General features: G+C 44.1%; 1 protein-coding gene across 6 annotated transcripts in view; it reads right to left on the bottom strand.

Annotated features, from left to right (window-relative positions):
- Positions 1-20,883, bottom strand: part of TLN2 (talin 2) — a 202,930-nt gene that overhangs the window by 25,437 nt on the left and 156,610 nt on the right. For all 6 annotated transcript variants that reach the window (XM_037396159.1, XM_037396157.1, XM_037396161.1 and 3 more), the window contains 9 exons: positions 19,966-20,067; positions 18,490-18,609; positions 15,858-16,004; positions 13,205-13,371; positions 11,603-11,786; positions 10,307-10,432; positions 8,628-8,744; positions 6,202-6,387; positions 893-1,000 (listed from right to left, as the gene is read on the bottom strand). In XM_037396159.1, coding sequence (XP_037252056.1) covers positions 893-1,000; positions 6,202-6,387; positions 8,628-8,744; positions 10,307-10,432; positions 11,603-11,786; positions 13,205-13,371; positions 15,858-16,004; positions 18,490-18,609; positions 19,966-20,067 — 1,257 coding nt within the window. The remainder of the gene's footprint in view (positions 1-892; positions 1,001-6,201; positions 6,388-8,627; positions 8,745-10,306; positions 10,433-11,602; positions 11,787-13,204; positions 13,372-15,857; positions 16,005-18,489; positions 18,610-19,965; positions 20,068-20,883) is intronic.

Here is a 20,883-nt window from a genome sequence, read left to right as displayed (position 1 = left end):
GAATTACATTAACAAGTTCAACTTTTCTTGAACCATTTTTCCTGCTAGTGGCAAGCATAACTGTGACTTTCCTTCTATGTTACGTGTATTTTAACGAGGTGATGTAGACGATTAGACATGATGTATTCCCAGCAGTAAAGCTGACTTGGATTTGCTGATCTGCAGTTAGGGGCTGCAAATCTCAGTTTTAGAGACTGTAATATGTCAGCTTAAAGCCACTTAAATCTCTGGTATTCCGTGAAGCTGACTGCTGATTTAAGTCACCTCCAGAAACTTCATATCTCACAAATGTTAGTTCAAACACACATTATTGCTGCCTAAAATGTAACAGCAACCAAGGAACAATATATTACGTGATCATTGCGTATGGTCAAGAATAGCCACCTGAGAGCAGGATTCCCGAGTCTGGACCCGAGTGCAGTTCTGCGCAGAGCTTTGGGGTGTCACGCCTGGCAGGAGCTGTGAAGCTCTGAGAGGCTGTGCTGCCCAGGGCCTGGGGGTTGGCAACTGCAAAATGCACGTAAAAGTGCCTTCATACAGATAATGCAACCACCTTGGCCTGGGGGGCAGGGGCATGCTTAGTATGTCTAATGCTTACAGTAGGCTTGAAAGAATGCCAAAATGTCGTCTTTTAATTTCTTTGTCAAGGAACATTTTTAGGTCAGGACCCATACTGCCACCAGATCTGATCCAGAATTCAGTCCCATTTGAGTACTCCCAGTTTTCCATCTGTCTCACAGTTTGGGCTGAAGTACTGAGTTTACTTTAGCTTGCTTTTCCTGAATAACAAAACTGTTCCTAATCTTGTGACGGACTGATAAAAATGTGTCACTAGCAGCCACTCTAGAAAGAGGTCAGAGATATATATACCTGCATGCAGACAACTTCTTACCAGGAGAACATGTTCCAGGAGTTCCAGGTATCCCAGGGTACATTCTGTTCCGAAGCGCAGGGCTCTCTCTCGAACTTCTTCACTCACATCTGGGTGATATGATGCTTGCTGAGGAGGCAAAACAACATTAGGACCCCAAAACTGCTCCCACAAGAGGAGGTCATCACAGGGAAGAGACAGGGGAAAGAGAAGGGAAGGGATTTTTCATAATGTGCAAATGACATTTGAGCTCCAGAACCAGCCCTATCTGTTGGGAAGGTGTAAGCAAACTGCGCTCCGAGAGCACCAGCGCTCCCGTTCCGAGAGTGGCACAGGGAACACTTGTCCTTTTATCAGCACATCCTCCTGCCCCGGTGTGCAGCTGCTGTCCTTCCTTGTGTCCCTCCTTAGGTACTGTCAGCAGCAGCGCTACTTCTTTCTGCCAGTTGAGAACAAATAGAGGAAACCTTTGAACCACCTGAAAATACAGGAGGATTTACAATTTCTTCTAGTGAAAACATTGCTTGGAAAACACCTCGGGGCTGGGCTGGGCTCTTGGGCTGCATATACACTGTTCTACAGTGTAAAGGTTGTGCTCTTGGGGCTCTTCTTTTTTTATTAATACCAACGAAAACAAAAAGTGGAAGTGCAGTTTTGTTACCCACAAATGGCTGTTTACAATGTTTTACCGGTAAGAAATATGCTAGAACTTTTTTTTTATTGTAAGCCTGTACGGCCTACCACCAAGGAACGAAGGCAGAAGCAGTCACCCAGTTTCGAGACCGGAGCGCTGGGCTGGGCTCCACCAGAGACCTGGGGCCACGCACAGGCCAGTGCCCCCAGCGCAGGGGCAGTGGGGTCCCCTCACCCCCGTTTGCAAATGGCAGACGAAAAATGCTACCAAGTGCCAGGATATCGTTATTCCATGAGACAAACCCCACCACCCCCCACCCGCCCCAGCCAGCGCTGGCTGCCTTTTGTCACCCGGTACCACTCTGTAAGCATGAGCTTATGAACGGCTTCTGCCTGACACAGGGATTATAGACAGCAACAGGCACTGCTGGAAACATCTGTTTACAGAGGGAGAGGCAGCAGCAGAGTCAGTTCTTCGGCTTCTTGAGGATTTCCACCAAGTATAATATCCGCCATAAGCCTGACTAATTCAACCCTTTCATTCTTAATAACGAGTGAAAACTGCAGCCTCTTCAAGCCTTGGATTTTCTAAAATAAACTGCTAGGGAACTTTTTTACTGAACAGAAGTGCTAGTCGTTGACAAGTGAAACTTCCTAAACATCTTAAAAATTAGCATTTCCTCGCAGGGAAGAGCTCCTGCCACCCCGCAGCCTGGTCCCTCCCGTGGGGCCGGGCACGGCTCGCTCACCGCAGCCCCCCACCCCCCCGCACCCTGCTGGAGCTGGGCTGTGGGTTCCCTCTACTGGGAAGTTCAAGTTCAGCAGAAACTCGTTAGCCCCGTCACCTCTTCATCGGCTCAGCCAGTAATCTGAAGGGAAAGGATGTGGGAAGGAACGGGACAGGATTTTCCCAATCTTCAAACAAGCTCCAGAAGTCAAAAACATTCAGAACAGCTTATTTTTCATTTTTAACCCCCCCCCGAGTTTCCTATGAATACACGGCAAGCACCCCGATACGCCTCTTGTGCACTTGGAACACCGTTACATGAGCAGTTAGAGCAAACACCTGTCGGAGAGGGATACAGACTCCCTGTTATGCTTTGCACACATAGCCAAGACTGACACCGTAATATTTTGGGACCATTTTCAAGGTTCAATGACTCTTAAAACAAACCATCCACTCACAGCAGAGCAAAGAGGTGACAAAGTCCTTTTAGGAAGACATTTTTCTACCCCAGGAACATCCCAACAGGCATCTCACTCCACCAGTCAGGACTTGCAAAAAACCAAACCAAACCCTAAAAAAATCCACCTCAAAATGTTTACTTTTCCAGACTTGCACAGAAAGGCTGCCCAAGCATCTCAAATGGAAACATATGTCCAAAGGACCAGACCACACATCGATTTCCTCATGTTGAGGCGTCTCTCCACTCTCAGCCCTCATTTTACCTTCATGTGCTTGTGAAACAGTAAGGCAGCAAGCGCTACTTGACTCTGGTACTACAACTTCTCGCCAGTCAGCACAGATCAACAACTTTTGGAGGTAAAATGTACCGAGATAGCCAGAATAAGAAATAAATAAATATCAAAAATAAAAAATATAAAAAAATCAGATCAGTGTTGTTTGAAGGAACCTGGAGAATTCGCAATGTCCATCCTCCTGCCTAAAGCTAGGTCAAGATTAAATTCCAACCAGATCACTTGGGTCTTTGCAAGCCTCCAAAGATGGAGATGTCATATCTTCTTCAGGCCCCTGTCCCAGTGCTAAACGTTCCCCGCAGTGGAGTGACTGGCAGTGCCTGTGTGTCAGTGTTCAACCACCGTTCCACTGCCCCGCCACGCACCTCGGCGCACAGCCCAACGTGGTGCCCTCTCAGCAGCCTCCCGGGAGGTCTGAGGGCCGCTGCCAGGTGCCCCCAAGCCCCCTCTGGCCCAGCTGAGCAGGTAGCTCAGCACCTCCTCGCAGCACCCATGTTCCTGCCCAGCCCCCCCGGCGGGCTCCTGAGCTTGCTCCAGTTCTGTCAGTGCCCTTCTTCTTCGGGGAGCCCCAAACTGGGCACAGCATTCTGGACACAGGCTGAAGGGTGGTGAGAAAAGATGAGTAATCGCTTGCCTCAATCTACCGGCTACGCAACGATCTAAGACATTACTCACTGCAATTATTTTCTATGCTTTTGATGGACCTGTTTCCTTTCCAGTAGCAATCATTAAAAATAGTGATATTATGCACAGGTTACTTACTGCATAGTCATTATTTTATACAAATAGGTAATAAAGACAGAAATTGTTATTAACTTAGGGCCTGCTCTAACCTTCAATAAATGTAATTACAGTGTTTCCACTGACTTTAATAAGAGTTGTCTTGGTTCATTATATCCCGCAGTAGTCAACCTCATTGTCTTTTGAAATGGCATCTACTTATAAGCATAGAATTAGTAATGAGCACTGTAAATTCATGTATAGCAGAACAAGCACAAGCACACACACAACTGCTAATAAGTCAAATCCCTTATACGACTTGCCTTAGGCAGTTGGCAATAAAACAGAACTTAAATTTAAATTCCTAACACCAGGGAAGTCTGAGCTATGTTGTATACCATAGATGATATATGTGCATTTTTGTCTTGGCCCAAAGGACACAAAATCTGGTTATTTGTCAGTGCTTATTGTACAGACCAGCTTAATCACACCAGAGTCCCCTCCAGTATTTGTCGTCTATCACAACAACCGAGTTGCACTGCATTGCACAGCTTTTATGGCATAGTGAGGCTAGGACTGCTGGTTCCTACCTCTAAAAATCAAGGGATGTGGCTTATTATGGAAATGCCATATACAACAATCAATTTGTAGAAATGAATGGCATAAGATTTCTAAGTCTCTGAGCAAAATCTGTAGAAACAGGATTTTCTAAATAAGTCTGGTACAAACTGTAGATTTAAAAGCTTTGTTAAATGACATGGCTATTTTGTCACACATTTTAGACAGTGCATGAAATTAGTATACCTGGAGACTTTTATTCCTGTTTGCCCAGTAACTGCTCTTAATTTTAGGAAAGCCAGACAAGATCAAACTGGATCTTACTCCTTGTCAGTGTCTTATTAAAGTTAAGTAAAATGATTCCCAGCTATCTTCCTTCTGTAGATGGCTTTCTTTGTGAAGGTAATTCCCTGGGAGATCATGAATGCTTTTCCAACATCCCAGACCTTCATTGCTCGGTTTGCAGGAACTTTCATCCTGACGGCCACTTGCAATGCATAAACTCCTAAACCATTAAATTAGTTGGGAACAAATACAAACATAAAAAGGTGAATGCTCATAATTACATATTGGGCTGTGTATTATGGTGTGCGTTTGTAACATTTTTTGAAACAGAGGATTCTGTTCCTAAGATTTTGCTGCCTGTCTGGAGACATCGAAACAAAAATGTGTCTGTGCTAGCCACTTCCAAACGACAAGGGATGTTTAGTGCACCTCAGCACTCGAACTCATGTCTGAATTGCTTTGTCAGGATGCTGCACAACTTAGCCTCCCTTAGAAGTTTCATTTAACTGGACTGTACCTAAGACATATTAGGCTACAGTAGCTCTCATGTAAATAGCACAGCTGTTTAATTTTCCCATGCAAATCAGAGCTGCTTTGCTTTGTTGACCTGAGTTTGTTGAGTGGAGAGGACAGAATCAAAATCTGAAGCATGCAAAGTGGTCAAGAGCTCTCAAACACTAAAAACCCTGTTAGAAAATGAAGTCAAAATAAAGTTTAAATCAGTGGTTTTGTATAAATCCAGTTAGGACTTGCACTTCTGTATAAGGATCATTCTAAAACCAAAATTAACCTTTTCAGCTGGGCAGCATTAGGCTAAAATTAATCTGGGACTGATGCAGACAATTAGGATTTGACCCAATACTGAAAATCACACCCCTCACAAAGAGCCACCACTGTTTTACTGTCATCTTCTGTAGGTGTAAAGGCAAAAGTACATAAATATAATTTACAGGTAAAGGCATTTTTTGATTACTACTAAAGACCAAAAGTAATGAGATCTTTACAATCCCCCCCTTTTTTTTTAGATTTATGCCTAGATCTTTATCAACATAACAAAGACAAACAGCATAACAGCCATTTATATGACATACACTTTCCCCCCCGTTTTGCAAATCAGTTTTTGAAAGTTGTTTAGCTCAAGCAAGTGTAGAAAACAGGGTACCAATATTTTTAGTGCAAAAGCAAACCACATTTTTGAAAAGCACAGAAGAAATCGAGCAAACCGACAGGTTTCGTTAGAGGGGAAAGGATTACTAAAAATAGACCCGAGTAATTCCTTTCATCATTCCTTTCACTTTTCCTAGAAATAATGAATTTGTGACCATAGGATTATTCATATAATCTACTACTTGCACAGATTGTTTGTCTTCCAGTGTAATAGGAGACTGAAAACTAGGAAATTTCAGGCCAAATTAAACTTCTCATTTTCACAAAAAGAAACCAGTCAATATTAGTGCTGCTTTTTTTGTGCATAGCACAGAAAATCCTTTCTGAGAGAGATGTTCCCTTAAAATCATCATAACCATTAACTTTCTCATCTGAAAAGTAAGGCATTAATAAAAAGAAATGGAACAGAAACTATAACATTCAATGGAATAGAGGCACACAGAAGAAAAAAAAAAAAATCAGTCTTAGGCAAGGAAGTGGATTTTTACCTTACAAGCTGTTAGCATGTCAGCCACTGCTTTGCGGCTCAGATTTGCTGTGGCAATCACATCCTCCTGTCTGCACGAGTTCCCAGCTGCAACAGCTTTGGCAGTTGCCATGGTGATTCCTTTCGTCATCCGGATTGATTCTTCAGGTGATGATGTCTTTTCTGGAACCTCGCTTGACTGAAACACCTAAAAGTGAAAGCAGAAGGAAAGCCTGATACCATTCAAGCCCAGGCAGAACCACCACAACAAAGAGACAGCACATGGAAGCAGCCTTTGAACAGCAGGAAATTAGAAACATATTCAGAGCACTTGAGTATCATTCTTGGTTGACATGAGTCTGGTCCTGATAAGCCTGCTCACCTACAGACAGCAGAGAGAAACAATAGCTGAGGGAAGCACACAAAAAAAGGTTAACCCATTCGTCTCATCTGATATTTAACTACCTGGGTGACAGTTTGTTACAGACAGCTGTTCAGAGCGTTACAGAATCAAGAGAATTACTATTCATTTAATTAAATTCTTTTTTCATCCTGACTGCTGCTTAGGCTGGTCTACTCACATGAGGAGATCCTTCCCCTGCAAAAGCTGGGCCTTCCAAGCCCTTGTTGATAGCACTGTGCAGGACAGCCTGAGAACATCGCTAAAATATCCAAATGGCTCTTAATAAATGTGGAGGTGGAGCGTTGTCTCTCATGCTATACTTAGTCTTGCTCAGAAACCTGAAGATATGATTTTGCAGCGTGAATCGTGTGAAAATACTTCAAATTATCTGACAGTACACACTGCTCTCATCAATACTGGAATATGTAAACTGTGGTAAGATGTAGGTAATAAGAGCTGGGTAACCTCACTTTTATCTTAAATTTCCTTTTCCCAAGCTTTAGTCTGTATTTGCTTGCCATTCTTTTAGTGTGCAGGGGCAATTTGGAGAGCACAATTAATCAGTTTCTTGACTACATGCAACCTAAGTAGGGTGGTGGTTACAAAACGAAATGTCTGGACAAATATGAGCCTGGTCTATCCCATGCTCCTGGTTCATCAATTATTCCACTTTCTCTCTCCAGAAATGGAATTGGTGTTAAAAAATAAAGTCTAGTTAAATATGTGAAGGACATCCCTCAATGTTGCTCAGATTCAGTCCCTGGAGTTCCAAGTCAAGCCTGACACATGTTCTTGAGCACAGATGTGTCATCCCGGTTCCCCTCGACCCTCTCCTAGCACTCCGCTTTTCTCCCTGTGAAAGGGATGACGCCACCACTGCTGCAGACCCATTCCTTTGCAATGCTGACAGAAGGAAAAGGAAGAACATTTCAAAGAGATACCAACCAGACTGAGAAAGCAGATGTGGTACTGCACAACCCTTCAGTGACAGATCTGGACCCATTTTAGGTCAGTTACGGGAAGGAAGGAGAATGCGGCCAGGCCTTCATGAGGATACACGACAGTAATGTGCACTAGGCACCATACAGAACATTCCTGATCAGATACTGAATCAGGAGTTTTTACCACTGTATGAGCTTCCAACAGCTATGTACAGGTATTTTTAAAAAAATAAATTTAAAATAAACAAGGGTTATTTCTTCATTACAACAGCATTGCTCACACAATGAAAAATACATGTTTTACGGAGGGCATCTTACAAGGCAAAGCTGTGCCAGTGCTGTTGCAGTAAGAACTGCTAAGCCACAGATTATGCAACAAAATATTTTCTGAAGACTGCATCTATAGGTTCTTCATAAAAATGGACTGTAAGTAAAGGAGGGGGGAAAAAAATCAGGCTTTTTCATAGACACACAGGTATTAATTTATGTCACTGACAGGTGTACTAGTAAAAAGAATAACTGAAAGCTGCACCTGGAGGCTATACTTCTGTATCTTAAGAGGAAGGAAACCAATTGTCATGGTCTAACACCTAATCTGGGAGAGAATTCCATGCTATTCTTAATTCCTGCTCAGACAGAGTATCAGTTAGCAGGCCATGTATCACTTCCTTTTGTAATAAACTATCATTTCATAATAAAGGAAAACCAGAAACAAGATTAAACTGCAGATGCAGTATGGCTATGATGCTGAGGAAACGTTACCAAAGCCGGGACCAAAAAATAAGTGAACAGCATTAGACTCCAAAAAGAATATCGGTGGTGAAAACTTAACATCTAAAGAACAAAGAAGCTGTTCATTGCTTCCAGATGTGTACACGGCAGTAGCATCTCAAATCTTAAAGCGGGGGCCGGCAGGATCTGAAAGCAGACAGGCTGAAGCGGCCTTGTAATCGTACTTTCACAGATGATTTGCAACAGGTAGAGAGAACCAAACACGCGCTGCACAGCAGCAAAGTGTAGCGTGAGGAGGAGTGCCTGGGCAGGCCGGCTGAAGTGTAAGAGCACACTTTCAGAACTGCCACGTATGGCTATTTTGTTCCGTACCGTGAGTTCCTGTTTGATGTACTCGATTGTGGCCTCAAGAGCTCTTGTCCCCCGAGTAGCTTCATCTTCCACTGCTTTAACAGTCTTCAAAAGCGATGTGACATTTGTTACCATCACCTGAAGAAGAGAGAGGTGAAAACAAAACCATGTGATGCCTTCCTCCTATTTTTCAGAGACAGCAGGGCATGAAACAAGGCAAGTTAAGCTAGGTACCGTCCTTACTTCTAAGAGGCTTCACAAACGACACTTGTCAGGGACCTAACAGCAGCTCTCCTCTGGGCAGTTCCTGAAAGCTCCTTGTAAACTGTAGAAACGTAGCACAAATAACCGCAGAGCGATACCATCTGAAGTGTACGTGTTCCGACAAAAATTTTACCAAAAAAATGGAAAATGCACAACATTTCCAGGGTAGGTCTCTTACACAGATTGCTTGTGTTAGTGTCTTTTCTTCCCACATGTCTCACACTGCACATTGAAAGAGACGTGAACCGAGGCATGGTATTTCTTTTTGAAATTCACCGGGTATGTTCTCCAGGATCAGATAAGACCCCAGGTGAGCAAGCGGCCAAACACCAGGCTCAAGCCCAGCGCAGATACAGAATCAGTGTTGCTGTTCCCATGACAAACCCAAGAGTCCTGATGCAGAACAGCCCAACTATCACTGCAATAACTACACCCTTCCTATACCTCAGCATGCTGAGATACACATGATAGCTAGAATGAAAACAGAAGGGACAGAAAGGCCAGCTTCTTGACAATTATGACTTAAAACACAGCAAGCCCTTCACAGCAGGAAGAGCCATGAAGCCGCTTTTCTTGACTAGATGGGTCATTCTCGAGCAGCATCTCAACATACACTGTTGTTACCAGGTGCTCTGAAGGAAGAGGTGCACAGGTCTTGCTGGTAAGCAACATACATGAGAGTGAGAAGAGCTTCCAGCCAAGTTAGAAGCTAACACGACACTCTCGTAATGTGAAAGCAGAAGTAACGCTGCCTAAATCGCCACATCTGAGAACATTTTGTAGACACGAAGCCACAGGATCTTTGCGAGGTGACTGTGGTAATACATCTCGGTTGCAGGGGAAATAATGCACAAAGATATCCCAGGTATGGTGTAATCTGTGTGAGTTTTGAGCTTTGATACCCATGTACTTCCTGGGAAGATCCAGGAGACTGGTGTCAGAAATAATATTATATTTTCCTATTTTGCTTTCATGTTATAGATGTTACCCTACCCCCGCACCCCCCCCGCCGCCCCGCCTTCCTCCCTCCCCTTCTCCCCCATTCCTAAAGCTGCAAGGTCTGAATAAGGAGGCCACATGTTTACCCTGAGCATATGTCATTTGTTAGAATGTTGTATTTAGGTATGATTTTATACTGGTTAAATTTTAGCCTATAACATTATTAAAGGAGAACCTGCCCTCAGATACGGGCTTGCAAATGAAAGACGCTTCTCTTCAGAAAGATTACAGTTCTTTCATCAAAAACACAGAAGTCATCTGACAGCCTACAAAAACTGCAGCTTCATGGAAACTCAACAGTGTCATTTTTCTATATCATGCCAGGATGATAATGAAACAAACAGAGACGAGATTTCAGGCAATCAGAAAATGCTGAAATGCAAGGTTCGCATGTCTATCCACAGATACTTCCAAATAATGTAAGAATAAGGTTTTACCTTGGCAGCACCTTTTAGCTGGTACATGGATGGATCATCTGCTGGTTTGCTGGCAGCTCCTTTGGTAGCACCAATGAGATCAGAAAGGGCCTTTGCAACATCCTTGATAGCATTGATCAGGACAACCTATAGGATTGAGAAACAGCCATAAGCCTCAGGCAAGAAACGATAGCCTGGATGAGGGAGTAACTTTTAGAACACAGATTAAAAAAAAAAAGAAAAAAAGGTCTACTACTGGTACATAAATAGTACCACCCTTCCTTCCTCTAGCCCAATAAAACACATAATATTCTGGAAGAGTAAAAGCTGTGCTGACAGCTGCAGTATTTCATACAACTAGTCAGAATCCATACAAGCGACTATTTCCTGTGAAGAAATGGAATTGCTGATTGCAGGTAGGATCTCCTTCCTCTGAGCTTCCCTAAAAGGTTTACTTTTCTCCATGTTCTTCCCCTTCGGGTGGAAGCGGGACTACAGCAAGAAAACAGATGGATTATAAGCTTACAGTGAAACGCTACAGCTGCGTACCAGTTCTGAAATCACCTCCGGAGAGATCCAGCGTACTTGCTATGGCTCCACGCTAAGAGGGAGACAGTCTTTCAGGGAGAAGGAAGCAGAACCTCTGTAAGAGGCTATACAGCTACTCAGAAGTTCAGTCCATCATACAGGTCAAGCAAACCAGAACACTCATCCCTTTCAGAGCACTTTGCAAACAAGCAGGCTTTGCCAAACTCCTGTGTACCACTACAGGCACGCCTGCACTATGCTTGCCAGCCTCCCTTTCACCAAGACCCAAACAAATGACTGAGGAAATATTTGAGATAATCGACACTGAAGGCTGAAGTTACTGAGTTAAATGAAAACCAACTCAGACATAGCTAGAGAATGGCAAGAGCTTGTTAACGTACCCAAGTAACGCCCAGCGCCCAGCTCATGGGTAAGCAGCTTCATGCCATGCAAGTCTTGCAAGCTCTTTAGAACAAAAATGGGATGAGTCAGTGATCCAATCACAACTTAGTAAAAAAGAGATAAATACTTTGCTAAAAGCATTCCAGCTGGAACACAGCCATGAAATAAAAGCAAAAGTGTCATACAAAGGCTCGTCTAGTTCCACTCAATGCTTTAACCTCTTGAATGTATTCTAAAAAATGAGTGATGTCTGGGTAAACCCAGAAAAGTCCCAGAAGAAATGAACCCTGTTGTGTTGCTTAAAAACAGAAGTCTCACAAAGTCTTATCAATTCAAAGCTGTCTCTGGTCTCTTTAAGAGTATCAGAAAAATCTTACAACATCTCACCTGTGTTTCAGGATCATCGGATCCCAAGCTAGCTGCTCCCAATTTTACTACTTCAGCAAGTTGAGTGATGGTGTTAGCTGATGACTGAGCTGCTTGGGCCAGTTTGTCCTGACTCGAGGCAGCACCAGAAACCAACAATTTTGTATCTTCAACTAAAGCTTTTGCTGTTTTCAGGATGTTTTCCCTGTAGCAAAAAAAGAGGAAGCAGGGAAGGAAGTGGAAAAGGAGAAGAGGAAAAAACCCCGTGTTTTTCAATGTTATGGTGACTAACAGCTACATAAAAGAGCTGATTGTAAGTCATCATGCCAGCGTCCACTCATGATAACATACCACAGGACAGGCTGCAAGGAAAAAAAAAAAAAAGCTAAAAAACCAACAAACCCCCTAGAACACAACTACGACTATTAGAACTGTAGCGTTATATTTTGGGCTAGATACAAGGCAGTTTATTAAAATGAACCCATCTTGAAAAGAAATGAGGTAGGGCAGTATCAGAAGAGCATTTTAACACTGAAAGAAAATCTGGCCATGCTGTGAGGAAAGTAACAGCTGTCAAACCTCCACCTTAATCAACATATCGTAAGGAAATGATAATAATTATTTGTGAGGAAGGCAGTAGCAGGAATGGCAAAAGGCACAGAGAACATGGCCTAGTCAGGGTTCCCCCCACCATATACATGCTTTGACATGCTGGGACAACAAATCCAAAGCCACATTTGGGTAAAAGAAGAAACTGTTTTGAGTACAGCTGTCACAAACAAGTCCAGTTAACTGAGAACTAGAACCACGTTCATATAAAAAGTCAGCCTGGAAATTAATGACTCCTGTATGAAAATCCCTGACTTTGAGTCTGCAGAATGGCAGCACCTCACACACCACTGCGTCTTTGCTCTTTCTCGAGCAGCCAGCAAGGCGGGAAGCGCGCGTGGGCCAGGCAGGCTGTGGAGCAGCCGGTGCCCTGGCTGTGGAGCCCTGGCTTGTACTGCAAAGGAACTCACACTCAGATGCTCCACATCTCTTAACGGGATGGAAAATGCTGTGGGATTATTTTGTTGCAGGTGCTACTTGAAGGGAAAACAGGCTTATTTCTGCCAGAAGGGGAGAAGCGTGGCACAGCGGTGCCATTTCCATCTCTGCTGTCCACAACAGCATTAAGCAGAAGCATGATTTAGCAAGACAAATAGTCAGACAGAGAAGAACACCTATGGGGAAAAAGTATACAGAAGATTCCTCTTCAGTGTCACGGACAGCTAATTTTCGCTACTGCAGTAACAGCGCATGGTAGGCTATGGCTTGAGTAAAACCCAACACCCCACCCCCACCCCCCAACAGTTCTACAGTTGCGGTCTTCTGTTAGGAGTGCTTTTGGTGGATGTTCCCCAGCTTTTTAAAATTCTTTCCTCACAGAAATATCCAAAGTGAAGTTTGCTGTCCTCTACCAATATCCCAATTTTCCCATGCCTCTTCTCACTCAACTGCCTCATTCAATTTCATCCATGGGAATCTAGAAAGGTAAATATTTATCTCCACATGCTGGTCACTTCTGCCAGTTCCAGTGTTACCCTGTGCACATGCTCTTCCATCTTTTCCAGTTACACTGACCTGTGGTCTGCAAAGGATTCGTTGTTCTCAGCATTAAGGGTTCCAGCAGTAGCGAACATGATAGTGGTGTCCAGGTCTGCAATTATCCCAGACACGGCACTAGCCGCAGTAATACAGGCTTGTGTGCCTTTGTTCCCTGCTTGAAGGGCAGATAAAACTAAGGAGACCTGGAAACAACATAAAGCAGCAAGGTGGTCATCAGAAGAAAGCCTCATTATGGGATGCTGAATTAAGCGAGCTTTTTAACATGACTGGCATCAGCAATGGAAAGTAATTCTGCCGTGTCATTTTGCAGACTTTAATAAACCTCTCCTTCCCCTTTCCCGCATTTGCTCTTTGTGCAGTAATCAGTGTGATGACTAAAGATTGTCTCCAATTAAAGGGGACTTCAGCTAGCAAGTCCACTTTTCAGACAGAATGAACAATCTGTCCACCACCGGATGAAGCACACCAGTTAAAACTTCCTTGAAATACGGTCAAAGGTGAACTTCTGCCAGGATAAATGTCAGAGCCAAGGGCTATTGCTCTTTCCCCAACGCATGCAAACAAACACTGGCCTTGAGCACCTCTGGAGTCATGTGCAGTGGTAGTGGGTTTGTGTGTCAAGGGTTTGGGAGCAGAGGAGCTACAGAGGTGGCTTCTCCGAGAAGATGCCAGATGCTCCTGCGATGTCCAATGGAGCCAACGCCAGCTGGCTCCAAGACAGACCCGCTGCTGGCCAAGGCCAAGCTAATCAATGATGGTGGGATAATGGATTTAAGAAGGGGAAAAAAATAAATCTGCACAACAAAACTGCAGCAGAAGAGTGAGGTGATGTGGGAGCAGCAGCCCTGCAGCCCCCGGGCCAGCGCAGCAGGGGCAGGCGGTGCTCCAGGCACAGAGCGGGGATGCCCCGGCAGCCCGCGGTGAAGGCCATGGTGAGGCAGGCTGTGCCCCCAGCCCGGGGGGTAACGGGGGAGCAGATCCCCCCCAGCCCGGGGAGCGCCCCACGCCGGAGCAGGGGGTGCCCCAAGGGGGCTGGCACCCTGTGGGGCAGCCTGCGCTGGAGCAGCTCCTGGCAGGACCTGTGGCCCCGTGGGGAGGGGAGCCCGGGCTGGGGCGGGTTTGCTGGCCGGGCTGGTGGCCCCCCGGGGACCCCACGCTGGAGCAGTCTGTGCCTGCAGGACGGCACCGCCTGGGAGGGACCTGGCTGGAGGAGGGAAAGACAGTGAGGAGGAAGGAGCAGCAGAAATATGTGATGAACCGACTGTAACCCCCATTGCTCCTTTCCCTGTGCTGCTCGGGGGGAGGAGGTAGGGACATTGGGAATTAAGTTAAGCTTGGGAAGAAGGAAGGGGTGGGGGAACGTGGTTTTAAGTTTTTATTTTAGTTCTCATTATCCTATTCTGACCTGAACACTAATAAATTAACCTAATTTCCCTGAGTAGAATCTATTTTGCCCATGGCAGCAGTTGCTGAGTGATCTCACTGTCCTTACCTTGACCCACGAGCCTTTCTTTATATTTTCTATCCCCTGTCTGGTTGAGAAGGGGAGTGACAGAGCAGCTTTGGTGGGCACCTGGCATCCAGCCAGGGTCAACCCATCACAACAGTTCACAGATATAAACTTTAACATCAGAGAAATAGAACTCTGAATCCAGATACTAAATATTGTTATACTTACAGAAAGACAACATATGGCTTTATATCTAGCAAGATTTTTGATCACTAAAAAAGCTCGAGATCTCCATTTCATCTAATTAACATTGTACTTACAAAGCTCCGCAGCTGGGATGCTGTTCTCATGCCACACTAAGGTCCTAAATTCTGCTTTTGCAAGAAAGGATCCACAACTGAGGATACGTATACTGACTTCTGACAGTACAGTTCTTCCCAAGGTCCTGTACTGATTCAAAGCTGTCCCTGAATAGGTTGTCCCTGTGATTCATTATTACTCTCCTTATCAGCTTTAAGTCTTCTTAAAAGATACAGGCTACCCCTGCCTAGGTTTGGAATTGCTGATACTCCTGGGGAATGACAGTGGAAAATTGGTACAGCTGAGAGCGCATTAACACAGGCTGAACAAATGGATGTTTGGTGAAATCTAAAAGTAACTGATTCTGAGGTTCAATGTCTGTGCTCAGCAAAAGGACAGAGAGGCCATCAACAAGGTGCCACAAAGCAGAGTTACTCAGGCTGTCTGTTTGAGGTGGACGGTTCCAAAACCCAAGAAGTCCCAGTCAGTCTGAAGATGCAGTTATAAGTGTGTTAGCCTGGTCCAGTCTCAAAAGGGGAGGACACTGCTACATGAAATGCCATGTCCCAGTACCTACGGCCGTCCACATGGACTCCATCAGGGAGTGCCTCATAAGGCACAAACGACATCTCATTGCTTAGAGGGGAGTTTTGGTCCAGTCTCTCTAGTATGAGGCTTAGGTTTTATTCTGAGACATGAACAAGGGCTAATCATGGGCTAATCTAGCACTTGAATGGCACTGAACACTTGAAAGTAAGAATTTAGTGTAATTCAGCCAATATTGTACTATAATGGGAAGTTAAAAAAATAACCACAAACAAACCCCCAACTTTCCTGAACCCAAACAATTTGACTGGCTTACTCCTTGGGGAAGCTTGGTAGACAAACACCGTGGGGCAACACAGAGCTATGTCTCACCTTTTCTGTGACAGCACGAGCACATTCTATCAACTCCCTTTTGGTGTAGCTGTCTGTAGGGCAAATTTGGAGAGCTCCAGCTTTTTGCACAAGAAAGATACAGCCGTGGCCAAGCTCTTGCACCCGAGTCCTGATCTGGAACCCTATCTAGATGGTAAAGGAGGTACAGGGAAAAAGGAAGCAAGAGCAAAGTGAATAAATAAACATCATGCCAGTACATCGCATCAACACAAATGGAAATGCGGTCACCCTGGTGAATCTTTATTACCAATATTCCGCCCATCGCTACACTCTCTGCAGAGATCAGAAGAAAAGTCAGGAGTGATGCTATCTACTCATGTAGCACAACCCTACAAAAGGCTTACTGATGAAACAGGAGCCCTAGTGAACAGGACCCCAGGAAAGAGAAGGCGTAAGGTGTGTACTCAAGTCAAGCATATGTAATTCACAAGTGTATGTAACACAACCTCACCACATTTGAGTAACACTGCTTCATCGCCCAGAACCGTCCCATCACCATGAGCTGGATTACTCTACACTGCTGAAACTGGGTCAGAAAGTATATGACCCTGTTTGTCTGGGAATCTTGCACAGAGCCTCAACTCTCCAAAACAGACCACATACATGTGGAGCACTGAAATGTGGAAAATCCTGCCCTCACTACTTCTGATTTATTAATAATCCTACAGCATAAGCTACATCATCCCTGTTTAGAAACACGATAGCTTTAGTACCTACATGTACTCAGGGATATAGATGTGTATTGGGATTAATGAGTAAGCAGGAATCACAGCCATTAGTATCACAAATGGAATTATTTCAACTTCAGGCATAAAGTAACATGCAGAAGTGGTAATTCAATGTAACAATATCAGGTCGAATGCAAGCCGTTGCTTTTCATGTAGCTCCTGAGCATGAAACACTCAGTCTATCAGTGGTGGAGTTTAAATTACCAAGTCAAAAAACTCTTTGAAAGTCTAATCTAGATGATCTGACACATCTGGTGACAGTGAGATACCCTCTTACTCCATCTTGACAGTTTGTCTATGCTCCACAACCAGAGGCATGCAATGAGAAGAGAGAGGTGGAAGGATTTCTGTAATTGCGCTCAGGGTACGTGCAGCAACTACTGTAACACATTAACACACCAGAGGTGAATAGTCTGTATCCCTCTGTTAGCATGAGGCACGTCAGACTGCATGGAGAACCCGCTCCTCCTGCACCGTGTTCTGACTCTGAGGTGTGGAAGATGTTCCATCAGCCAGAGATACCTGTCCTCCTACCGGCTGCCTGCATCTCACTTTCAGGAAGTTATACCTGAAATCGCTTACAGGCAAGATACAAAAGCATATGTATGTTTGTAATCTACCAAAACACATGAGATTGAAGGACAACTGTATAGCCGTTAATTAAGAGTTTTCTTTGTATTTGCAAGTTGTCTGTAAGCGAAAGCCCCAAATCATTTAGGAGGTTCTGTCCTGGTCTACTGAATTGTCCTCTACTATCACAAGCTCTTTCTTCCTGAAGCTGGACAGATGTTTTGACAAGAGGTTTCTGTTCTTTGATTGGGTAATTCTTACAATGAGCTTGTAGCATAAAAAGCCACACTTACAAAGTAAAATGTTACACCTTTTGCATAAGTCCCTAAGTGTCGTTAAAAATCTGCCAATTCATAGCACTCCCGGGGAAAACTCGCTCTGCAGACAATTCAGATGTATCGAGAGGAAGGGGACAGCTGAAGAGAAACAGAAGCGAAGCCGTTTTGAAGTTCCAAATGTTCACTGAAAACAGTTTGTTGTGAGCCCTAACTCCTATCATTACACAGCTGTGCACGCAAGCAGCAGGAACTGCGGTGCGTTAGCAGTGAAGACGTGCTCTGGAGCACTGTGCGGAGGCACACTGAGCGGAGAGCGTAGCTGGAGGAGGGCAGGCTCGGGAGCAAAGACCGAAACAGGTACCTCTCCGTCAACCGTATTTATAACACATACAAATAAATAACTGTTGATATTCTAAGATTTCACAGCATTTTGAAAAGACACACAATTTCGCTACTCTCATCAGTTCCTTTCCGTCCAATGAGAACAAACTCAGTAAATTTTTTTGTCCGGCTGTGTACAGTTTGTGTCTTAAAGCCTGTTTTTTAGCAAAAATAGAAGTAGATCGTAAAAGGAACAGCTCTGTGTAGCCTGAGTACTCGGTCACATCACGGTTTCAACCACATGACAGCAGCCAAACGAAACCCTTCTGGGCACAGGCGTGCTGCCCTGTGCCACCTTCCAAGGGCCAGTGGGCCAGCGGCAGCGCATCTGTTTGCCCATCGGACAGCGCATACAGAGCACAGAAGTGGCTAACGAAGCAAAGGCAGTGGAAACGTACTCACTGCATTCATTTTAGAATCGTCACAAAGGCATTGGAAAGAAGACACGTTACCTAACAATTTGAAACCTGTTATCTCTCTGACCATGCAAGGGATGCACTGTGTTTGGTGACGGCTGCAAGCGTGCTGCTGCAACCCAGCAAGGTGAGCAGCCCTTGCCACTTTGCTCTATATTTACTGCGTACTCTATGATTAAGGAATACCCAAGTTGATGCCACCGTGTACAGAGAATAAAGAGGTCTAAAACTGGCAGACCTCCTCTGGTTCTGCTGTAGCTGCAGCCATTCGGCCCTGGAGAGCCAAATGCCCATAGTCATTGGTCATTTGTGATGCAAGTCCTCCCAACTCTTCCGGGTTAGTAACCGACTTAGTCATCTGAAAAAAGAACACAGGCAAGAGAAAAAAGAAAAATGACAGGCATGAGAATAATTTGTTAATATGCTCCAGCTCTGAAGCACACTCATTTGTTTGGCCACACTGATGAAACGGGTAAACCACCTGCCCTGGAAGGGGCCTGTCCTCCAGCAAGAATTCCATGAGGAAACTCAAGCAAACATGCTTTATTAGAGTCATGGTAACCAGGCACTCGCAGAACATACGGAGTAATCAAAGAGCAGCAGTTAGCACTGGTAACTCACTCTTTGACACAGCGGGGCGAGGGGCTGGGCACACAGTCACTTGGACGGGGTGGAGAAGCGGGTTTTGCGTGTCGCAGACACCTTATTTTGTCAGAGGTGAGCTAGCCTACATCAGCCTCAGCTGGTGTGGCGTGGGAGCATGAAAATGGAAAAAATGCAAGGACTGATGCAAAATACATCTATGATATGGGAAAAGGACCAAGGAGAAATAGGTAGGCTTACGTGGAATGCCTCGGTAGAATGTCAGTGTAATGATTGACTCTCTCTTTAGAAAAAGCCTACCTTTTAACAGAGATTATTTCCTCCGTCTCTGATTTATGTTAGTAAAACCCATGGAATTCCATCCTTGAGGCACAACTAGTTTTTAGACAAATTTATACTTCTTGCCAATCAGCTGCAATGTCATAGATAGCGGAATCATCAACTGCGACAGCAATCAGTTTTGTAAGAAATCCTGTCCGTAGCATACACATACAGTCCCCTTGCCTCTCTTAAAAATGAGCCAGCAATGGAAGTACCCTTCAAAAGGCAAACACGCCAAGGTAAACATTAATGTGAAACATGAGCGAAGAAAATCTCAATTCAACAAGCGTCCTTTTTTCTTTTGTTAAACCCAGGTATATCACAGAAATGCAAGAAAGGAACAATTTGAGATGCTGATCTGCATTCATTTGTAAGTATTACAGGGGTCTGAAAATACTGGTGTTAGTTCACAGGCTAAATAAAACAGCAAGTGTGAAAGGGTAACCTGAATCTTCAATAAACGTCAGGTGGTATTTCTGTGACAATTAAGCAGTCTGATGAAAAAGTGCACAGGTGAAATGTTTTCCTTTTATTTCTCATATAAAATAAACCAAATAGGAAGTATTTGTGCAGAAGAGCCACCACACAATCCAGCACTGCAGAGGGCCACCCCTATGATCAAGCCACTAATATCCACGCGTTAAAATTGACAAAATCATCACTTCCTTTGCTCTGTTACCCCTGAAGAGATAAGGTTATTGAAAATTATCATTATAAAGTGTTTCACAACCCTGTACAAATCATTCCATGTTCCTTAGATATGTTCCTTATGTATGCAGAAGTATCTTACCATTTCCTGTGCTGTTACAGCAATGGCTTTAGAATATTTCACCACAGTGGTCTGATAATCAACAAATGTCCCCTTGGGATCTGGAGGTGTACCTTCATCCAGCTGCAAGAAAGAGGGAAAAATACAGCAGAAATAACAAGGTCATAACCAATAGCATACTCTACATGTAACAATACTGTATTATTATATTATTGTATTATATGTTCATTGTATTGTTTTGTATGTTCATTTTTATAATCTTGTCTCTCACAAAATACACAAGTGAAGAGAGCGCACCAGGATGCACAGAGAAGTTCAGAAAAGACTTTAGCTTGTGTTACGAGCATGGAAGATGCAGAGAATTTACAGTGTAGCGTTTTCAAGAGCAAAAGCCACCCTCTCACACAAGGTCGAACCACCTGTAGTTCTTGGCTGATGTAGAAAGTGCAGCAGTTACAAAACAAAATGTTCCTGCAAGAAGATAATGTAAGATTCCTTTGTGTGGTAAAGGCTTCACTCCAGCACACCTTTAACTTGAGATAGCAAAACTATTTGGATTGAACTCATTTACATTTTGCAGCTACACATTTTCAGTAGAATACTTTACAAAGCATAGCAGAGCACTTCAGGCTTCAACATCTCTGAAAGCAGTTTGCTTCAAGGTTGGCCTGCTGATCAATTAGGAGACTAACATGAAAGATAAGTAGGAAAAGAAAGCAAAAATAAAAGGCCAGTTGACCTAAGATTGCAGCTAAATATCAGCATACTGCTGAATAAAAATGTTCTGTAGTAATTCTACTGACAGGTACCATGCAGGCTGTTAACGTGAGCACCACAGCCCATGTCAGCTTGATTTCACAATCTGCAAAATCAAAGAATCCTTCAGTTCCCTGGCACAGCGCAGCAGCTGACACCCATCACGTCAAGCAGCAGCAGCTC

The sequence above is a fragment of the Falco rusticolus genome, chromosome 7, assembly GCF_015220075.1.
Source record: "Falco rusticolus isolate bFalRus1 chromosome 7, bFalRus1.pri, whole genome shotgun sequence".
Taxonomy (NCBI): Eukaryota; Metazoa; Chordata; class Aves; order Falconiformes; family Falconidae; genus Falco; species Falco rusticolus.
Note: the sequence above shows the minus strand (reverse complement) of the source record. Positions and strands in the feature narration are given on the sequence as shown.